General features: G+C 52.7%; 1 protein-coding gene across 1 annotated transcript in view; it reads right to left on the reverse strand.

Annotated features, from left to right (window-relative positions):
• Positions 1-2906: 2906 nt before the first annotated feature.
• GRIK3 (glutamate ionotropic receptor kainate type subunit 3) overlaps positions 2907-21919 on the reverse strand; it is a gene marked incomplete at both ends in the record, with an annotated part of 185881 nt that continues 166868 nt past the window's right edge. Inside the window, 5 exons of the mRNA XM_081144903.1 lie at positions 2907-3101; positions 5561-5811; positions 6256-6478; positions 15510-15727; positions 18192-18310. Of these exons, the coding sequence (XP_081001029.1) occupies positions 2907-3101; positions 5561-5811; positions 6256-6478; positions 15510-15727; positions 18192-18310 (1006 nt within the window). The remainder of the gene's footprint in view (positions 3102-5560; positions 5812-6255; positions 6479-15509; positions 15728-18191; positions 18311-21919) is intronic.

Here is a 21919-nt window from a genome sequence, read left to right on the forward strand (position 1 = left end):
CCCCCTCCTTTTCTCTCTCATCATAGTCTACGTGCATAGCCTCAGAAGAACACATGCTCATGGAGTTATACACGTGCGTGTGTGTGATATGAGCATGGATGTGGGCGTGTGCTAAGAAATTATACTGGATGAAGAAAGACAGTGGTTAATATCTGTGGTTGGTGAGAGCAAATGGGCAAATACTTTCATCAGAGTCCTGGAAATTGCAAAAATACGTCATTTCCCCCTTCAAACAGGGCACTCTGCCTAGAGCAAAGGAGTCACCTGCCACGAGTCCCCGGCATGCTTTGCCCGCACCCGGCTGCCTCCCCGTGCGTGCCTGCGTCTAGACGAGCTCAGCAAATCTTTGTGACGAAAGATCTCTCCCCATGACAGGAGTGCAAACAGACCCTGGTTCCCTGCCTTCCTGATTGTCCACCTCCGCTCCTGCAGTGAGCTGGAACAGTGCGCTTGAACACACGTGTGGGCACACATGCACACACTAACTCCAGTTCCCCATGGCTTTTCGCACACGACATGCACCGACCTTGCCGCACGTCTGCCTGGGCCTGCCCTTCCGCCCACACACACCTGCGCACGTACTCACATGTGGATCCCTTGATGACATGGCTTCTCCTTTAAAACATATTTGGCAATGCTGCAGGTTTTGTCCTGTCTTCCATCCTATGCCATTTGGTGCACAAACATGCGCGTGCTCACGCGCACACACACACACACACACACACACACTTGTGCATGCATATACATATATACTCACCAGAACCCCATTACGACATGGCTTCTCCTGTTTTTACATGTATGGGGTTCTGCTGCTTGTCCAGAGTTGTCTCCCTCATCCCCAGTTCACACACATGCACACGAGTGTCCACACACACACACACACACACACACACACCAGAACCCAAAGGATTCTATTATTGCATGCCCTGGACTCTGGATATGTCCAAATCTGTCCATTTCTCCCAGCCCTCAAAACTCACATGTACAGAGACACAGGTACACACCTATGCACACACACCCCTGCACCCACAGCTCACTACAGCATGGCTTTTCCTATTGTTGCGTGTGTCGGCTACGCTGCCTGTCTGGCCTCTTCTCCCACCTCCAGTGCACACAGCCTGTCAGAGTTGCTCTGATTTGGTCCCGCCGCTCACAGTTTGTAGGAGGGACAGTGCCTGTCACATGAGCCCACTGTGCTCTCCTACTTCGCAAGTCCTTCGGGGAGCTAGAGATCACCTTGCACCCCAGCTGAGAGGGCCCTTGAGACCTACATGTAGCTCTGCCCTCACCAGACTCCTCAAGCAGAAGCAGGAGAGAGATGGGAGAGAGTGGCTGGCGCCTCTGGGTCCCTGTCCAGAATCTCCAGTCTTTATCCCCTGCTCGAAGACTGCCCTTGGCTGTGGGAAGCCCTGCTGGTCCCATCACATTCTCTTTAAGGACACTTTGCTCCTAAACCTTCCATGTCTCATTCTTCTCCCAGACTCTTAAAGTCACAGACCTCTAGAACATCTGTCACAGCTAGCCGGAAACTACAGATCATCCAGTCTACCCCTCGCTGGTACCCCACCTGCTGCTGCTTCTCTGCTGAACCCCAAACCCCACAAGGTCCCAGCTGCTCTGGACAAGAGACTGGGAGCCAGGCTGGCCTTGTGCCTCTGTATGGGGTCTTTGGTTAATTCTCTAGGGGGCAGCTTCTCTCTTCCCACCTTTGGGGCCTCTGCCAGCCATGATATCCTGCCCCTAAAAAACTTTTTTGGGGTAGGTATCTTTAGATTTGGCAAGTCCAGGAGGCTGGGAATTCTTTAGGGCCCCTCTAGTTTTCCCATCTACCCCAAAGTCAGCCTGTGCAGTAGGATCTGGACCCCTCCTTTGAGGTGGGGTGGTCTGACTCTCACTTTGACCTAGGCTACTCTCCTTCCGAGATGACAGAAGCATCTCATGGCCAGCTGGCCAGGGATGGGGAGCTGCTGATGAGTGGACGGCAAGGAGCCCAAGCTCCCTAATGCCATCAGGGTTTAAAAAACAGCTTGGTAACCAGCAAGGTAAGATCCAATGACTGAGGGCCTGTGGGGTTTCCATGGAATCCACTGCTCCTCTGAGCTTCAAATATTGGCTGAGTCTCCGGGCATCCCTTTTGAGAGATTCTCCTCTGGCCACAAAGTGGAGAAGAATTTGCTCCGACCCCTCCCGCACTCCCCTAGGGAAGTGGGGGCCATTGGACATTGTCTGTGAGAATTCGTATGGTGGCCTCTGTGCGTTCTCCTCGCTCCCAGACCCCAGCTCCTCCTTTCCCCTATGGGGCTCTCTGCCTTCATCTTTGCCCGAACAGGGGCTGCCACGGGTGGTGCCAAGTCCAGGAGTTCAGAAGCATGTGGGCAGCCCCTGGGGAATGAAGTCTTCCCTCTGCCCAGGCAAGTGGGTGGCCATCCTGCATCTTCAGCTCCCACTGGCAGCCAAACTAGAGCATCCTTGCGATGCCCAGGGTTTGTGTTTCTGGTCTCACAGTTAAGCCCCAGGAGACCCGGGCTGCTGGGGAAGGAGTGGCAACAAAAGAGCTGTTGCCTACTTTCTTTGGCCTCTGAAGGGCCATGGTAGAAACTTCTGACTGTAGAGGAAAGTTGAGGGGCAGGTGAGTGTGGCCTGAGAGAGGCATGTGCTTCCTTTGGCCTTGGCTGTCTCGGCTGGCAGCGTCAGAAACCCACAGAGGAAACAGGAGAGTGAAGCCCAGGCGGCTGGCCTGGGGGCCTGCTGGTTTCCCGGTAGGTTAGAGCAGAGGGCTCCTGGCCCAACAGGCAGGCAGCAGCTCCGGTCCCCAAGCCCAGTGTGGGGACAGGGGACGTTCCTTCCAGTGTCCTTTGCTTTTCTCCGCCCTGCCCCCAGGCCTGCGGTCCCCACCCCACCAGTGCTCAGGGAAATACGGGGGCCAGTGATGTGCTGCAGGTCATGCTGTCCTTGCCCGGGAGCCGGCGGTCATTGAATGTGTGCATGTTGATGACGGCGTCGGTTTTGACCATCATGGGAGGCTGCGGCTTGTGCTTGACCCGACGCTGGCAGGTAAGGGCGAACCGGATCTCGTCGGCCAGGGTGCTGCAGAAGGAACGCTGGGGTGGGGTGGGAGGGAAAGGGCAGAGGGGTGAGGCCCGGCCCTGCAACTCCAGCCAACTCCCACCCTTCCTTCCGAGCCTGTGCTAAGGCTACCAGGTCTCTCTCACCCCTTCACCCTGCCCACCCTCCGCTCGGGGCAAGACGAACAGTTTGTGTAGCAGCCTACAGAACACCACATTCTTGTTTGGACACTAAGGTGGTAGGGCGGGTAGTATTACCTTATTCCCATTTTACAGATGAGCACACTGAGGCTCTGATTGGCATATACATTAAAGTTTGAGGAGCTGACCCATCTAACTTTTCTCCACTAGATTCTGAGAGCAGGAACCGGTCAGTTTCCTGCCCATGAGCCCAGCCCCCAGCCCTAGTCCTGGCACAGAGTCAGGGTTTAAGAAACAACTGATGAATGTGTAGGGGGCTTCCAACCAAGGGGAGGGTCACCGAGCTCCCACTCAGGGAATCCAGCATGTGTTTCTCAAGGTGAGCGTCTGGGAGGTAGGTCCCTGCAGGGTAGCTGAGTGGCAGTGGCCTCCTCTGGCCTAAGTTCCTGTGAGTACTGGAGAGGAACAGCAAATCTGCAGCATCACTCTCAGGCATATGATGGCAGAGGTTGCCCTGCAGTTTGTCTGGAAGGCAGTGGGGACCACCAATGCCTCAACTTATCCAGTCAGGCCAGGGCATCAGCACCCAGACAGCTTGTACACAGGCTGTGCGGTGCAGGGGAGCGGGACCTGGCTTCGAATTCTGGCTCTGCCTCTTCCAGCTGTGTGCCCTCTCCAAGCTTCCCCTTGTTCACCCACTAAACACAAAACATCATCCCTCACCTCCCTTTCTTTATTCTGAAAATATTTACTGAGCCCCTACTATGTGCCAGGTACTATTCTAGGTGTTAGGCATAGAGCAGTGAGAATGACAGATAAGGTCCCAGCCTCAGGGAGGACTAGAAACAGGTAATAAGCATGTAAACAAATAATTTCAGAGAGTGATAACTATTAAGAATAAAGCAGTAAAATGGGATAGAGAGGGGTTGGCAGTAGAGACAGGAGGGACGGCTACTTGAGAGGTGACCTTTGAGCTGAAACTGAATGACCAGAAGATGCCAAGGATATGGCACTCAGGGGGGAAGATCTTTTCAGGTGGACAGAACAGCATGTGCAGAGGCCTGAAACGTGTTTGGTGCACTAAGGACTTTAAAAGGAAGCCAGTGTGTGTGGAGCAGAGAAGGGGGTGGGGTGGGAAGTAGAAAGTCAGAGAGGTGGGCAAGGGGCAGATCCCGTAGGCTTTTTGGCCGAATTTGGAGCTCATTCCAATTATAATGGAAATTCCTAAAGAGTTTATTTTTTAAATGTATCATAATTGTTTTAGCCATACCTGATTATTGGACATTTAGGGTGCTTCCTGTTTATGTTTTGTTTACCATGTGATAACGAACACTTCTATGAACATCTTTGTAAGTAAAACCACACATATCTTGGCCACTTCCATTGGGTGCATTGCTGACTCAGGCTTGCTGCTTATAAAGGGCTCCGTTTCATTTTTGACGGATGTAAAAGCTGCCTGTTTCTAATGGTCCCCTGTACACACGACCTAACCACATACACTCTTTTTCAGCATTGGCCCGGTGTCGCTTTGAGCTTCGTGGTGAGAGGCGCTTCCCCCAGCCCAGCGGCCCTCAGCTCAGGTGCTCACTGAAGTCACCCCGTGCACGTTCTTAAGACGCCAATGCCAGGCTCCACCGCAGAGCCAATGCCAGGCTCCACCACAGACCAATTAAAACGGAGTCTCGGGGACTGAGGCCAGGACATTAGCACTTGAAAAACCCTCTCCTCGTGATTCTAATTTGCTCGTGGGGACCCAGAGCCACTGCCCAAAGGCACTTGAATTAATCAGACAGGTTGAGTGTAGGTTCTCCTATCTGAACGCTGGGGCGGGACCTCTTAGCCTTCTTCTTTTTTAAACTTTTGATTATGGAAATTTCCAGCTCTATGCAGAAGTAGAGAGAACAGTCTAATGAACCCCTGTGTAACCATCGCCCAGCTCCAGTAATTAGCCTGGAGGGTTTTATGCAGGGGAATGGCAGGGTTTGAATCAAGGCTCACAGGGGGCCCTGGCTGTGGATGGAGAGCGGGGGGGGGGGGGGGGGGGGGGGGGGGGGGATGGGGGGGGCGGAGAGGGAGTGTGGAGGCAGGAAGGCCGGGCTGGAGGCTGTGCAGGGCCCAGCTAGAGGACAGCCCGGCCTGGCTGGGGCGGCGGGGACGGGGAGGTGTCTCAGTCAGCGCCGGGCGGGGACTGGCGGGCTCCCGGTGAGTGGCATGCAGGGTGGGCGATGGCGAGGGGGAGGTCAGAGGTTACCTTGTGCCTGGCACGTAGGAGGTATGATACCAGCATAAGCCCCCTTCTTCCATCTCCCTCCCGCCCTCTCCCTCCCTTGAAGGTGCCGGCGTGCGGGGCTCACCTGCTCTCGCTCGGCTGTTTTGCGGAGCTTGTACACAAACTCGCCCACGGCCACCAGCACCGACAGAACCAGCCCGGCGGCCAGGACGATGAAGATGCCCCCAATCTTCTGGATCCCCAGGGCGCTGGCCTCTTTGTTTTCCTCCTCGGGACACCCGGTGCCCCGCCACCACTTCTCCTTCATGATGTGCAGCTTGTCCTCCTCTTGCAGCTGCAGGATGGCGATGGTGATCTTGTCCCGATACGGGGAGCCTGAGTTGGGATGAGGCGACAGATGTCAGCGGCATTCGGTCCATCCTGTGTGCCCCAAACAGCACCCTGGCCAATGCCGGCCACATCACTGGCCCTCTTGGGGAGCTCATAAGAGGGTGACCCTATTGTCAGAAGGCCTCTGTCTATACGGCTTGTGGGTGGGAGGCAGCGTCCTCACCTGGGGAGGGGGTCTTGCCCGCGCATCGCGGTGTCTGGGCTGTGTCAACAGGGCCGAGGCCAGGGAGAGCAGCAGGCCCTCTGCGCTGCCCCACCTCTGTGTTTGCCCCAGTTCTGGGCCACCCCTGCCTGCATCTCTGGGCTGGGGAGATGCCAACTCTCAAGGCTCAGTGGGAAGAGCTGGGAGAGGGAGCCGGCCACTGTGTGTGGGAGTGGATGTGGGGGCCTCGCCAAACCCCCCCCCCCCGCCTGCAGCCCCTCGCTCACCCATGGGCGTGCCAATGCCGTAGCCCTTGGAGTCGATGAGGCCCCCGATCTGGGTGAGGTTGCAGTTCCTCTGGGTGACGTACTCGATGGCCGTGGACTCCATGAGCAGCGCGTAGTCCGCGGTCAGCGCCCTCTGGATGCCTTCCTCGTTGTTCTTCACCAGCGCCGAGGGCTTGCTGCTCATGAAGGCCCACATCTTCTCGAAGGTGGAGATCTTGGATTTCTGCGCCGCGAGGGGAGGGGATGCACACAGTTACTGAGCACAGCCGGGACCTGGCCTGCAGGGCTGGCCATGGGCTCTGTCTACAGTCCTGGAAGTGAGGGGGCGCCACGCACCGAGGCCCTGGGAGGGGAGGCCCCAAACACACAGCCAGTGAGTGATAAAGCTGCGATTCAGCCCCAGGCCCTCCATCTGGAAACCCTTGGCTCTTTGCTGTGGCACCAGTGGTTTTCACACTGGCTTTTAAAAAATTATTTTTTCTCTCTTATATTTATAGAATCATTACATGTGCAGGCCCACATGGCTGGGAATGAAGGGCAGCCTCCAGCTAATGGCCAGTGAAGAACTGAGCCCTCGGTCCAATAGCCAAAGAGGAACTGAGTCCCGCCAACGGTCATGTGGGGGAGCTTGCAGCGGAGCCCTGAGATGACTGCAGCATTAGCTGACACCTTGGATGCAGCCTGTGAGACAACCAATCAAGAGGACCCAGTGAAGCTGCGCTGAATCCTGACCCACAGGTTGTGAGATCGTAAGTGTTGTTTCAAGCACTAAGTTTTGGGTAATTTGTTACACAGCCATAGATAACTGATACACTCTTTTATACACATACTCACACAAGCTATTTCTGTTCCCAATATAATTATTTTTCCAGATAATCAATTCTAACTATTCCTTTAATCAGATTATTCAAGTCCTATCATCCCTGATTACTAGGTACACATGGTCCTGGTATTCTACCCACCTGGTTATGGTAACTAAATACTATTCTCTCTTCAGTGACTCTAGCACCTCAGCTCCTTTTCCATCCCAGTCTCTCATGCTTTCCAAATTCTCCTTCTATGAGAGCTGGGAACCAGGGGTTTATTAGGCCACCAGGGCTCCCTTTACACCTCCAATGTATGCATGCAACCTACCCATCCATCCATCTACCCATCCATCCATCCATCTACCCATCCATCTATCCATCCATCCATCCATCCATCCACCCATCTATCCATCCATCCACCATCCATCCATCCATCCACCCATCTATCCATCCATCCATCCACCATCCATCCACCCACCCATCCATCCACCACCCCCTCATTCATCATGTTCATGTTCTCACCCATTCACTCACATACTATCTATATGCTAATTTATTCAACTAACTATCTGACCATCCACCTAGCCTTCTGCCTATTTATCCACCCATTCACCCACCTGGGCAACCATCTGTCCATCCATCCATCCATCCATCCATCCATCCATCCATCCATCCATCCTCTTACTCCTCTATCCATCACCCTACCTTCCATCCACCTCTCTGCCTCATGCATCTTATCCACCCACTCCTATGCACACAGTCAGCCACAGGGAGAATCTCGAGCCTGGCCAAAGTGACTTGACAATGAACCATTCCGGGAGCCTTGTCCCACTCCTGTCTCAGAAGATAAGAGCTTCTCCTTACTCTGCAAACTGCCCCATGAGTCCTTGCCTCAGCACCCCATTCCCCCAATACATATGCTCTTTCCAGTAACACTGTACCATAGAAGGAGACAGAAATTTCCACTGGGGGCTTGAGGGAGTGTTGGGGCCGATAGGCTTTGAGAAAGGACACATAAAAGCCTCCAGTGGGTAAAGGAACAGAGTGAGGAAGATGGGAAAGGACACCAGAAAGCCTGGGCCAGTTAAGATGAGAGGTGACAGTAAGGCAGGAAGCCGACTGTGATGCTGGTTTTAAGAGGTTCTTCTCTGCCAGCTCCGGTGCCAACAAAGTCACTCCCTTGATTACCTTTAGGCAGATGGGCATGAAATCTACATCCCTAGAATGCCCACTGTGCTTGTCTTATATCTTGGGGCCCCCATTCTCAAACACCCCCACTCACAGTCTCTGTCCCCCTTATGTTCTGTCCTGTGATTCTCTGATTCTGGGCATCTCTCTGAAAAGCTTCCCTCTGGCATGTTTGAGACAAGGAAAAGTACATCTAGGGCCCTTCCTGGAATCTCAGGCCTCTCTTCCATCTCCCTGGGCCTGGCCACCAGAGACACCTGAGCTATAGTCACCACCCCAGGGAACGGAGTCCCACCTACCTACGGCTCCTGAGTCACCCTGCCTGTCCCAGCTCCATTGGGAGCCTTAATAAGCATTGCTTCAGGGGCCAGTCACCTAAGTCAATTAATGGAATTGTTTGCAGCAGCCATACAGGGAAACGTGCCAGGATGAAGAGACTTTTTTTATCAGTAAAATTGGCAGGAAAGTAAGTTTCAGGCTCACGACTTTCAATTCCGGTCTCCTCAAAGAAGTAAATTGATTTTCCTCAACCAGAGATACTTAATCTTGAGAATTTAACATTCCTGTACAAGAAACTGTATGTAGGTATATATATATATAAATCCCAAAGGGAGCTGAATCCTGGGGAGCGTGCGCAGGGAGATTGCACGTGAAACTGGGGGTATTTTCCATGTTGGAAAGGAAACCTTTCCCAAAGTAATTGGCTTTCTTATCCCTGGGTGTGGAGTCTTTGGCTTTATCAGTTCCCCATACTCGAGCAGTGAATCATATCTCTTGGCTTATTTCCACGGGGCCAGGGGGTCTCCCTAAGTCTGCTGCTCTGCCCGCCTGGCCAGGACAGACCGGCTGACCCTCCAGCCCGGCAGCAGCCTCTGCCGTCTGCACAGGCCCCCGAGGCCTGCCTGTGCGAGGCTGCAGGCTGGCCCCTGAAGGGGGAAGTCAGGAGGGGAGGGCTGCAGGCTGGGGTGGTGGTGGGAGGGGTCGGCCCCACTGCATGAACTCTGGTTTTAAATGCCAGCTCCTTCTGTAACCACAGGCTAGTGACATCACATCTCTGAGCCTCACTTTGCATGGGGGTTAGCTTAGCACAGAGCCTGGCCTGTGAAGCACTCAGTAAGTGCCTGGCATCATTATTTCTCTCTAAGGCTCTTTAAGACTTTTTAAGGCTCAGTTTTCTCATCTAGAAATTGGGGATAATAGTTTCTACAGTACAGTGTTGCTATAGGCTATAATGACACAACACTCAGTGAATGCTGACAGGATCCAAGCAGGGCACTGTAATAAGTAAAGAATGCTGAGTGGAATTTTTGATAACTGGAGAGACCCATCATCTCTCAGCTCCTGACAACTGTTGCTTCATGGAAGAGCCGGCTCCGTGATGCTCTGTCTTTCACATTTTCAGGCAGCTGAAAATGTGAATTTTTTAAATGCAAATATCTCCCAATTTTAAAATGTTGGCAACAAATTTAAAAAGTATAAGCAATGTGTGGCCCTCAAAATCATATCTGTGGGCTGAAGAGGCGTTGTATCACCGGTTTCAACAATCAACAATAAAAATAGTGTTTATGGCATGTGTACTCTGGGTCAGGTGCAGTTCCAAGCTGTACATGTGAATTTTCCCATTTAATCATCTCAGTAACTCTAGCAGGTGGACACTATTTTACACCCATTTCATAGATGAGAAAACTAAGGCACAGAGAGGTCCTCAGTAACTGAGTGGTTTTCAATAACTTCCCAGCATCACCGGCCCACCCCCTGCACCTGTCGCTGCTCCTCTGCCTGCTCTGGGTCTGTTCTGTTCTGGGGACCTCTGGGCACCTCCTGAAGTGCTTCTCTCTGTATAGAGGCAGATGGCCATCCTGTGACAGAGGCACCAATGCCCTCCACAAAGGCCCAGTCCTGAAGGACCTGGAAGAATGGAGAGCCTCCAAGTGTCCGCTGCCTGGGCTCTCTCCAATGTACTCCTTTTCGGGACTAAGGAGCAATAGGAGCAAAGGGTCCAGTCTGCTTCCCCATCTTTTGTGCCAGCCAACTGGGGTGGCATCCAGAGGACAGAGCCTGGGACTTCAGTGTTCTTGTGTGCCCGGCACTGGGCCAACCACTGCAGGTAGTGCAGCTCACTGAATCCTCTTGCTAATTGGCCCATGGTGGGAACTGGTATCTTTGTCATACAGGTGAGCAAATTCAGGCTCAGAGAGGTAACATGACTTGCCCAAGGTCACCCAGCAGAGACAACACCCAAGACTTCAGTTTTGTCTGACTTTGAGATTGATGTGACTTGACTGGTCCAGGTGCATCCCACCCAGCTCTGCCTGGTCACTGCATATTGGTCTTCCAACCCACCACTGATTGAAAACAGGGCTCATGCACCATTGGGGAGGCCAGCAGACAGGTCAGGGGAACAGGAAGCTGAGGTCAGGGACTGCCCCCTGAGCCCTCCAGCTCACAGAAGAGTGCTAAGCAGCTGAAAGGGGGTGGTGGTGGACTGAATGGCCTCTGCAAGTGCCTTCCAGGCTAGGGTGCTCGGACAGGGCAAGGCCGTGCAAGGGGAAGGGCCAGGAACCCAGAGAGTCTAAAACTCTTGGCCCCCAGCTCCCATCTCTTTTCTAAGCGGCTGTCCCTCATACAGAGTCCCACCCACATGTAATGTGCCTCCCGCACCCCAACACCAGAGAGGGTTAAATCTTGGGAGAAGCTATCTTCTGACACCCTCTCCCCTTCAAAGCTGCTCAGCTCTCCCTGCAAAGAACCTGCTTTCCCAACGTTCTCCTTTACATTTTGCCTACATATTTTTACAGCCAACCGGTGCTTTCAAAGGCCTCCTTTTTCATCTCCTAATTAATTTTTATCTTCCAAGACGGAGGGAGGACAACACAGGAGACGCTGTTTGTGATGTCTGCTGCTCCCTGACAACTCTTCAAATGAAGTTTCCTCTGGAATGATGGGGCTGCCTCCAGCCATGCGTCTCGGGCTGCAGGGTGGGGGAGTGGCGGGGGATCTGAGCTCCCCGGAGAGAGCCCAACACCCCACTTCTGCAGTTGTTTTTGGACAGGAATGGGATGAGTTCTACTCTCAGCCGGGGGCACTTTTTAAGGTGGTTTGCAGCTTAACCAGGAACACAGGCTAACCACGGAATTGAGGTTCACCTGCTCTGGACTGGGACATTCAGGGCTGCCACCTGCTTGGTTCTGGTCCTCAACACGATCTCCTGCATTTGCTCTACTCGGCTCCTGTCATCTTTTAATTCCATCCTTTAATTCAACAATGGTACACAAGTGTGCGTGCACGTACACACACACACACACACACACACACACACACACACACACGGTTATCAGATAGATTGTCTTGTTTATTATTTGAGCAACTGTTCTAGGCTGGGGATCCAGGTCAACTGATTGTGGCTTCCATCCTTCCCAACTGACTCCTGGACTGGCTGGCTCCTTAGAGAGGTGATACGGACACAGTGACAAAAAGCACAGGCACTAGAGCCAGATGGCTTGGGTTCAAATCCCAGCTCTGCCTTTCAGTAGCTTGATGCTGGGCAAGTTGGTGTTAATTCAGGTTACTTTCTGAGCCTACTTTCATCATGTGCAAAGTGGAGGTGATAATAATAGTCTCTATTTTCTACCGTAGTTAAGAGAATGATATGAGTGAATATAGCAGTCCCCTGTTATCCATGGTTCCAGTCACCCACGGCCAAGCATGGTCCAAAAATATTAAATGGAAAATCCCAGAAATAAACAATTCATACGTTTTAAATTGCATATTGTTCTGAGCAGTGTGATGAAATCTCGAGCTGTCCTACTCCTCCCTTTGCAGAACACGAGTCATCCCTTTGTCCAGTGTATTCACACTGCATAAGCTCCCCACCATTACTTACTTAGTAGCCATCTCAGTTATCAGACGGACTGTCATGGTATCGCAGTGCTTGTGTTCAAGTCACCCTTATTTTACTTAATAATGGCCCCAAAGTGTGAGTGTAGTGATGCTGGCAATTGGATATACTAAAGAGAAGCTATAAATTGTATGCATGCCTAGGAAAAAACGTAGTGTATACAGGGTTCCGTACTATCTGTGGTTTCAGACATCCACTGGGGGTGATGGAACATGTCCCCCGTGGATAAGGGGTACTACTATAAAAGTAAAGTGCTTGAAATGTTGCTGGCACCTAGTAAGGGCTCGATAAACTGACTTTTGACTGTTGACTTTGCCAATGTCTCCTAGACATCCTGTGGGTACTCCTGGAGCTGATCCCTGTTCATCCCGAGTGCCAGCCTTGCCATATACACTCATGGGCAGGGCAGGAGACAGTCCCTCCAGAAGAAGACCCCGAAGTGGGGGTGGGAGAGGGCACTTCGTGCGCAGACAGAATATCTGACCTTACATCCCAGCTCCACCATTGATCTGCTGTGTGATCATGGGCCAATCACCCAGCCCCTCTGGGCCTCGGTTTCTCCAGGTTAAACTCAGGTTTCCTTCCAGCTCTAACTTGAAAGTGACAATGAGGCTATGACCTGGCCTGGGTGGGGGAAGTATGACTATGGAGAGAGGGGGGGCGGGGGAGGAAGTCAGTTTGTCCACGGATCTGGGCGAGGGCTGCATGCTTTCAGCTCCTCATCTGGGGGGGGGGGGGTTAATGTATCCACATTCAGGTCCTCTCCGCCTACAGAGCAGTCCCACTCCTGTTGCCAATAAAAGGGAGCCTAGGCAAGTAGAGCTTCACTGGAATTAACGCAGGAGACAAGAAGGCCAGACTTCAAGAGGAATTAATTGGTGATCAGGAGAGGAAGGAAGTCGAGTTGGTTGTGCAGGGGGATGTGGAGTTGCTGTTTCTAGCCCAAGGCCCTTGTGAGTGTGGGCCCGTTAGTCCCAGCATCTCAGCTGGGTGGCGGCATCTAAGTCCCTCCCCGCCCTCCTCACTGTGCCATTTGCAGAGAAGGTAGGTGAGGGCAGAGCAGGCTGCAGAAGCTGCTGCTTGATGCTGAGGACAGTGGCTCAGTGGGGAGCTGGGACTAGGCTCTGGGAAGCCAATCTGAGCATCTTAGAATGGAGGGAGGCAAGGAAATCCAATCAGTGGCAATGAGCCTGCACTGGCCTTATTTCTGCTGCTCCCCTTTGATCGGGAGCCCTGCTTAGAGATGCGCTCATGAGTAATGCATGAGAGATGCTCTGGCAGTCAAAGGGCTGGGCCACAGCCTGAGGATAGGCACGGGCAGGCAGGTGTGCACATGCGTACACACATGCATACATGCACACACATGCATGGGCCATTACAAACACATGTAGACATACATGTGCAGGGGCCATCATTCACACACACACAAAAGCTATTCCACACACCCATGGGCCACTACAAAACACATGAGCTATTATGTAAACACACAGGCCTAGCCTCCTCACTCATACTAATTTAGGCACACCCATGGGGACATATAAACAGGTGGACATGCATATATTCTCCACACATATATACATGAAGACACTGGCACACACCGTGACACTCACAGGCGTATATGCACACACCCAGGTCACAGAGCTGCATGCACACATTTGCTTGCCAATATGCACACATGTGCAGACACTCATGTTCACACACAAACACACATGCTCCCACACATGCAGACTCTGCATGGGCACAAATGTGCACACATACATGGGTTATACACCGCTACATGCACACATTCATGTAACACATATTCACATACTGCTCGCACGCATGAACACATACACAGGGTCCCAGAGAGCTCCTAACATGCCTATGACCATGCTTTTCTCTTTCCTTCACTCTAAATACATGGGGGTGACCTCTTAGGGAGGCCGCGCTTGCTGCTTCTCAGCGGCAGTAGCGGAGTCCAAGAGGGCAGCCCTTTTCCTCGCTAAGCAGGGCCTTCCATCCTCAAGGAGAGACACTGGGGAGGCAGGGGTGGGACAGTCTCGGTGGGCTCCTGTGCCCAAGAGGCGGAAGGCTTTCCCACCCAACCCCTTCCTTCTCTCCTCGATCAGGCCCCATTGGAGGCTCAATCCGTCACTTAGAGGCTTAGCTTGGAAGGAGGCAAGGGCTGGGGCTGGGGAGCCAAAGCCCAGGGGAAAGGGACAGACCCCCGGCTTTCAGACTGATTCAGAGCAATTGACAAATAAATAAATGAACAAATGGACCTACAGCCACAGAGTTCCCAAATCCTGACCATTTCTGAGAAATAGATGGCACAGTGGTTCTCAAAATGTCCCTGGACCAGCAGCATCACCTGGGAAACTTGTTAGAAATGCACATTCTTGGCCCCATCCCAGACCCACTGAACCAGAAACTCTGAGAGCGAGGCCCAGCAATCTGGGTTTGCCCAGCCTTCCAGGTGATTTGAATGCACACTCTAGACTGGGAACCATGGCCTAGACCATGGGCCTTGGAGAAGGCAGACCTGGGTCAGCATCTGGCTTCCTCAGCTGTGAGTCCTTGGACAAGCCACTTAACTACTCTGAGCCTTAGTTTCCACATGTGTAAAGTAGAAATAACTGTAGTACCTACTCACAGGGTTTGTCAGGAAGGCTAAATGAGGCAAACATTTAGCACAGTTCCTAGCTCACTGTGAGCTCTCGGTCATGGTAGCTATTGCTTTAATTTCCAAAAGAACATCTACACCTACTGGTTTGCAGGGTCAGCTAGTCTCCTAAACCCTCAGCTACTCTAGCAGAAGGTGTAAAAACATTGGGGAATTGAGCTAACACCTTGCAAAGCAGGAGTAGCAGCAAAGTCATGGCCACATCCCCCTAAGAGCAGGAACCTGAGCAGGTGACAGGGGCTTTATCTGGACACCAGTATTCCGAGACTGTAGCCTGCTAAGCAACGTTTGTAAACACTTGTTCAAGTTTTAAGCCTCCTTTCTTCCTTGGAGGACGTGCCCCCTGCTGCCCGCCAGCCACGTGGTGATGGATGCTGCTAACATCCAAAGTCATGGCCAAGAAGTCCTCTGGCCTCACTTCTCGTTCCCCCTTCTCCAGCTACATTTCCCCACCTGTCCCCCTCTGATGATTTAAGGAAATACAGCACACTCACACTGCTTGTCCCAGGTATAGAAACTTCTAGGATCTGTGCTGGGACCAACCCAGATGGCCACATCACCACAACTCCCAAAAGTTAACTGATCCCCAATAGGGAGGGACTAAGCCCTGGGGATTTCTGACCCCCCAGCTCTGTGTGGTTAGGGAAGGACAGTAAAGGGTCAGCTTGCGGTGCTGCAGAGGGAGGGGAGAGGGCCTCACCTTGAAGAAGGTCATGGTGGCCCCGTCCTTGACAGCCCCGTACTCAATTTTGGTTTGCTTGGCCAGGTCATCGGCAGAGTCGATGGGCGACTCCATGCGCTCCACAGTCAGAAAGGCGGCCAGGTTGGCCGTGTAGGAGGAGATGATGATGAGTGTGAAGAACCACCAGATGCCGCCGATGATGCGTGTGGACAGGGCTTTGGGCATCAGTTCTGACCCTGTGAGAAGGAAGAGGCAGGTGGTCCCTGACAATGTCCAGGCCAGGGCTGCTCGGGTCCTTGGGTCATGGACTCCGCTGGCAATCTAATGAAAGCTGAGGCCTTACCCTCGGCCAGTGGTTCTCCAAGTGTGGGCCCTGGACCACCTGGGACCTTGTTAGAAATGCACATCAGGGGTGGAGCCCACATCTTGGGTTCAAGAAGCCCGCCAGGTGATTCAGGTGCAGGCTCAAATTTAACATCTGCTGCTCTAGGACCACAGGCACATGCCCAGCATTTCACAGGCTTGTCAGACACCCTGATGCCTTTCCATGGACTCCTGTATGTCCCCAGGTTCCAAGTCCCTGGGAGCCAGGACCCCTGGGTTCCTGAGTGAACCCTGCTGCTGACTCTGTAGGATCTCATGCCAGACACCTCCCCTCTCCGGGACTCTGCAAAGCACAGGGAACCGTCCCTCCTCTTCCCGGCCTCACACAAATACCGCAACGCTGCTGCGATATAATTTGAGGCGAAATTGTGTTGGAGATACAATTGGTATACAAATATAAGATTGCTATGCGGTGCTTTGCAGGAGGAGAAAATCAACATTTTTTGAAGCTCTTTGCAGAAATAGATAACTCTTCCTCCCGACCTTGGGCGCGGAGCACGGTTTAGACGAAACCTTCTAACTGAAGTAATTAACTAGGCGGCTTTCAAGAGATTTAAATAGCAAGTGACTCCTGAACTTTCCAGAATATTTGGACCTGCAATCTGAAAAGTGTCTGCTTTGATATGGATGATTTTTTTCTCTCTCAAAGAAATCACTCAAGGGAGAGGTTTTCAAATACACAACAATTTCTCTCCGTCCTAATCAAAACCTCGCGGGGAATACGCAAGGGGCCAGCGCTTCGCATAGCAGCGGGAGATGCAGAAGAGAGGCTATTACTGCACTGAGGGTCTTCCAGGTCTTTCCTGACTGTCACTGAACAGAGATGATGGACAAAGAAGCCAGGTGAGGCTTCAGGACACTCATTAAGAGTGGGGACAGAATGAGGCACTTCCCTTGAGAGCTGCCTGTCTCTTCCCACCAAGGCTCCCCAGCTTCCTCGCCCCACCAGCCACCTCCACCTGCTGGCCCTCCCCCAGACTGCTCCAAGTGAGGGCCAGAGCTGCCCCCCAAAGGGAGATTGACTTATTTTAGTTGTTTGCTTGGTGAGCTCTGCCTGGCTCTGTTAGCCCCTACCCAGGCCCAAGTGCCTACCCTGGGCTCTGTCATGGATGGAAATCATCAGGTGGGGGCAGATTTATCTTCCTTTCTTCATTCAAGTGTCCAGCACAGGGCTTGGCAGGCAGTGGGCACTCAGGACACAGTGGGATAATATCATTCATTCACTCATTCATCCATCTATCCATCCATTTAGCATTTGCTGGTGGATGTCTACTAAGGACCAGGGTTTGTGCTGGGCCTTGAGGATACGCACAGATGAGTGAGGGGCAAGGACATCTTCTTGGGACCCTCTTCCCTCCCATGCCCCCTGCGCACCCACTGTCCCTTAGCTGGACCCTGACACAGGCAGAGATTTTGGTTCTTCCATTTCCCAAGATACGAGGCTCTGAACCGATAGGCAGAAGCAAAGGGCACACGTTCTCCTTGGAGGTGTTTCCTAGCTGGGGGCCCGGTTCCCTGTGCTCACCTCCAGCCCATGGTGTCTCCTCACCACACTCCTTGAAGCTGGAGCAGATGCTCTGCTTTCTGACATACTCGAACAGCTGCGCGTATTTCCAAAAAGTGGCCACCAGCCCAGGGCCAGGTTCTGCACACTGGCCTTCCCTCGAGAGGATCCAAGAACATGGCATCCTGTGTATCCCACCTCTGATGCACTCAGGCTAAGTCCCACCTCAGACATGACCCTTCATACCCCCAGGCTCCCCACAGCCAGGCGGTCACCGAGTCCTGTCCCTGCTCCGTCTTGAAAATTCTCTTAGTCCATCTCTGTTCTTTACCCCCATGGCCGCTACCCCAGCTCAGGTCCCATCATCTCATTCCTGCAATGGCCTCTCACTCCACCTCCCTGCCTCCAGTCTCCCCCCATCCTCAGTCCGACTTTGTTCAGCCAGGGTCCATGGTGGTGAGGCCATTGGGGGTGAGGGTGGGTTCGACTCCAGCAAGAAGGATGCTCTATGCCCACCTCAGTCGGAGCAGGGGGGCTGGGGAGGAGCCCTGCATAACATGGGCGGGGGCGGCTCATCTGCTTTAACCTTAGAACCTGAGCTGGCGCAGAAAAGGTGGTGGTGAAGGGTGGGGACCTGGGGCAAAGGCACACACCGGGGTGTCAGGTGTCTCCAACCTTGTGATGGCTCAGCAGGTCTGAGTCTGTCCTGGAGGGTGAACTGACTCTGCTGAGTCCATAAAGCCTGAGCCACCCCCCCCAAGGAGGAGAGGTTCCCTGGGGAGAAGAGGCTCCCCCGGGGGAGGGGCCCGTACCTTGCTGCATCAGGGACCCCATTCCGAACCAGAAGCTGTTGAGCAGAGTGAAGTTGTTTTCCACCACCTCGGAGCCAGGGTTGCAGGGGTGAGCATCGTACCACTCGTAAGGGCTGAACCTGCAGCGAGAAGAGGGGAGCAGGGAGGCTGAGCTGCGGGGCGATGGGGGGCAGGGGGGTCCACGTCACACGGGCTGGCCGGCCACTTGAGCGTCAGTTTCCTCGTGGTTCTGCTGGGGAGGCAGGATGGGAAATCAGGGCCGTTTTGTTTCGCTCTTTGTTGTTAGTGGCTTTTGCTGGTTTAAAAGGAATTCAGTAGTATCTCTTAAAATGAAAAGTGCGCAGGCCCTTCAACCTGGCCGTCCTGTGAGTCATTAACCGGCCCAGGAAAGCACCAGTGCGAGGGCATAAAGAGGAGCCCACGGGGGTGCTTGTCAAAGCGCTGTCGGGGACGGCAGAGAGCCGGAGACAACCGCGATGCCCGTCAGCGAGGAGCGGGCAGACCAACCGTGCCACGGCCCGACTTGGAAACCACGCGGCCGACAGACGAGAACAGGAGATTTCTAGATGCACCGGCAGGGAGAGATCTTCAACACATGCTCGGTTTAAAAAAAAGTGATAAAAGTAGGAACAATAGTATCACATTTATGTAAATCGATTTCCGGAAGACACAGCTACCTACCTCTTTGTGTACATTTGTATATAAGTGCATATAAAGCAGCTGGAAGAATCCAATTCTAAAAAGCATCAGTGTTTTCTTTTGGGGAGGGAAATTAGAATGGCAGAGGGATCTTAGGGAAGCCTTTTGCTTTATATGGATTATATGAATTTTTATTTTTTAATCCTCCCCTGAGGGCACGCTTAGAGGAAGGAAGGGAGAGAAAGAGAGGCAGAGAGGCAGAGAGAGAGAGGAGAGAAAGAGAGAGAGACAGAGAGAGAAAGAGGGAGAGAGAGAGCGAGAGGTCAGCTGCCTTCTATATGTGCGCTGACTGGGGATTGAACCCGCAACCCAGGTATGTGCCCCGACGGGGAATCAAACCGGCGACCTTCTGGTGTATGGGACGACACTCCAACCAACTGAGCCACTTCGGCGGGCATAGTATATGAATTTTTAAAAATGAGAATGGGCTTTTGAATTATTTGTATTATTATTTATTTATTTACTATTACTTATTACTATTTTATTTATATATTTATATATTTGAACTACTTATATGTTACTTAAAAATTTAAGAGTTAAAAAAAGTAAAGTACATTCTTCATAAAGTATTCAAACAGCATAGAAGATGACAGTGAGAAAGTGAAAGCACTCCAGGATCCCACCCCCTGGAGAGTACAATGTGCTATATTCTTTTTCAGATTTTTTTCTCTGAATATACAAATGCACATATGACAGGGAAAAATGGTTACTTTAAGCCCCCCACTGCCTTCTAAGGAGGAGAAGTCCTGGTAGGTAGAGGGGTCTTTTTGTAAGGCCGGAGTTCCCATAGAGGAAATGAAGGGGGGGGGAAGCTAGAGCACTGAGGGCTGGAGAGACCCTTGGAGAAGTCCCCAAGAGGCTGGTACGGCTGTTGTGGCCTGAAGCAGATCGTCCTGGTGGCAGGAAAGGGCTTACTCAATGCTGGCCTTCTGGTGCTAGGCAGGCACGAGCCAGGCCAGGCCCATTTGCAAGGTGGACAAGCCCTGCGCGGAGCCACAGCTGCCGTGGAGTGGGCCTGGGAACCTGCCACCTTCGCAGACCTCGTCTCCTGGGCAGTTGTGCCCAGCTCTCCAGCAGCCAGCATGGAGTGGTCCAAAGGACACAGGCCACATGGAGAAGGGGACGGAGTGCCACATGCACCATTCAGATACGCTGTGCTTGGCCCCAACAGTGTTGTGAAAAATTGAATTAGTGGATACATATAAAAACCACGAGGTGTCACATAAAAGTCTGAATCTCTAAAAATCACAAACTCTGCAGCTGTTGGAGTTGAGTAGCGGCTGCTCCTTTTCCCAAGTGTGTGCCTCCAGTTTGCTTCAGTCCCCATCACTCCCTGCTGCCCACCCCTCAGCCTGCTTCACTTTCTCACGCTTCCTGTCTGGCCTCCCCAGGCACCTCCATTTGCCACCCCTGATTTAAGCTCAGAGAGGTCATGATTTGAAGCCTAACTGCCAAGAAAAGGCTTTGTGACTTTGGGCAATGACTTAACCTCTCTGAGCCTCAGTTTCTACTTCTGTAAAGTGGGGATAATCATGCACACCTCCCAGGACTGTTAACGAACGATCTGACAGGCTACTTGTGAATTGTGCTATGTGAGTGCTACACAATGTGGTAATTGTACTATGATGCTGTTTGTGGCTCTGTGGCCAAGACCCTTGTTCCTCAACTCTCACCTCATGTGTCCCGTGCCTAACTTGGGAATGGGGTTCCTACCTTCTTGGCCGGGAGAGACGTGGTGGAAAGCAGGCTTGGCTGCGAGCCGCTGATAAAAGGCCAGGAATGGGAGGGGGAGGGGACGCACATCACAGGGACAGAACAGGCTGGAAAAGCTTGAGATGTTTTCCAGGGGTTGGGGAGCTGAGAGGCCGCTGGAGCTGCTAAAATTGTGGTGAGAGCTGCAGAGAGTGGCTCCTGGCTTTCAAAGGCTTGTTAGACCATTAGAGACAAGAGGCCTAATGAAGGCCTCTCTGTGGCAGGTTGGGCTGCTGGCTGGGATGAGCAGGCAGGCAGCCCCAGGCCGGCAGGCAGCAAAGGGTTTTGGAGGCAGGGCAGTTTCATCTCTGCCATCCTTCCCTTTGGTCTCTCTCTGTGTGAGAGGAGGGAGCCGAGGGAGTGGGGGTGGGGGAAAGGTTTTCAAAGAAGTCCCAGGAGAAAAAAAGGCTGAAACGCCAAGTCCTTGGATCTCAAATTGCCTCTCCAGAGAAGTCTCTCTTCGCACCTTGTTAGGATTTAGAGAAAAAATAACCAGAGCAGAGGTTGGGCTGGGGTGTGGAGGGAGGGGCCAGAGGGCCCAGCAGGGAAGAGGAGGGGGAGCTGAGCCCAGCAGCCCCCCCACTTGGGGCAGAGGCAGAGGACAGATGTCCAGGTGGCCAGAGATGTGGGTCACAGATAAAACACTTGGTGACTTGAGTTCACATGCTGAATGCTAGGATGGCGTTGGCAAATATGAGCCTTTCTGAGCCTCAGATGGGAGCTTTCGTGGGAAGCTGTGAGAATTGACTGATATAACGGCTGTAAAGGACAGAGCACGGTGCTTAGCAAACGCTAGGTGCTCAGTAAACACTGAGCTCCTCCTGGTTCCCTCCTTCTACCATCTACCACAAGGATGGGCCAGCATCTTTCATTTGAACAACCAAATTTGCAGGGTATTGCTAGCATGTCTTACAGACAGGTAGGTACGCATGTTTCTGCATGAGTGTATGTGTGAGTCTGTGTGGTACTGTTCCCCCTGCTGTGGTAGATTAAATGGACACAGTGTCAAGCCACCTGCTGGGCCACCCAATGCACTGGGTCTGCAGTACTGGGTGCCTGGCCCAGGTGGTGCAGCTCTGAGCAGTGATTTAACCTCTCTAAGCCTGCTCATCAGGCCTGGGGTGCAAGAGCTGCTTCTCAGAGTCATATACACAGAGCAGGGTAAGGATGAGGGGGATTGAAGGTTGGGGGACCATGGCATATCCCCTGAGGGGTATAAAGGGACCTGAGCTGTAGAGAAGGAGAGGGGGACATGCATAGCAAAGGTCTGAGTGGGG

The sequence above is a fragment of the Miniopterus schreibersii genome (assembly GCF_964146895.1).
Source record: "Miniopterus schreibersii genome assembly, chromosome: 8".
NCBI classification, from domain to species: Eukaryota; Metazoa; Chordata; class Mammalia; order Chiroptera; family Miniopteridae; genus Miniopterus; species Miniopterus schreibersii.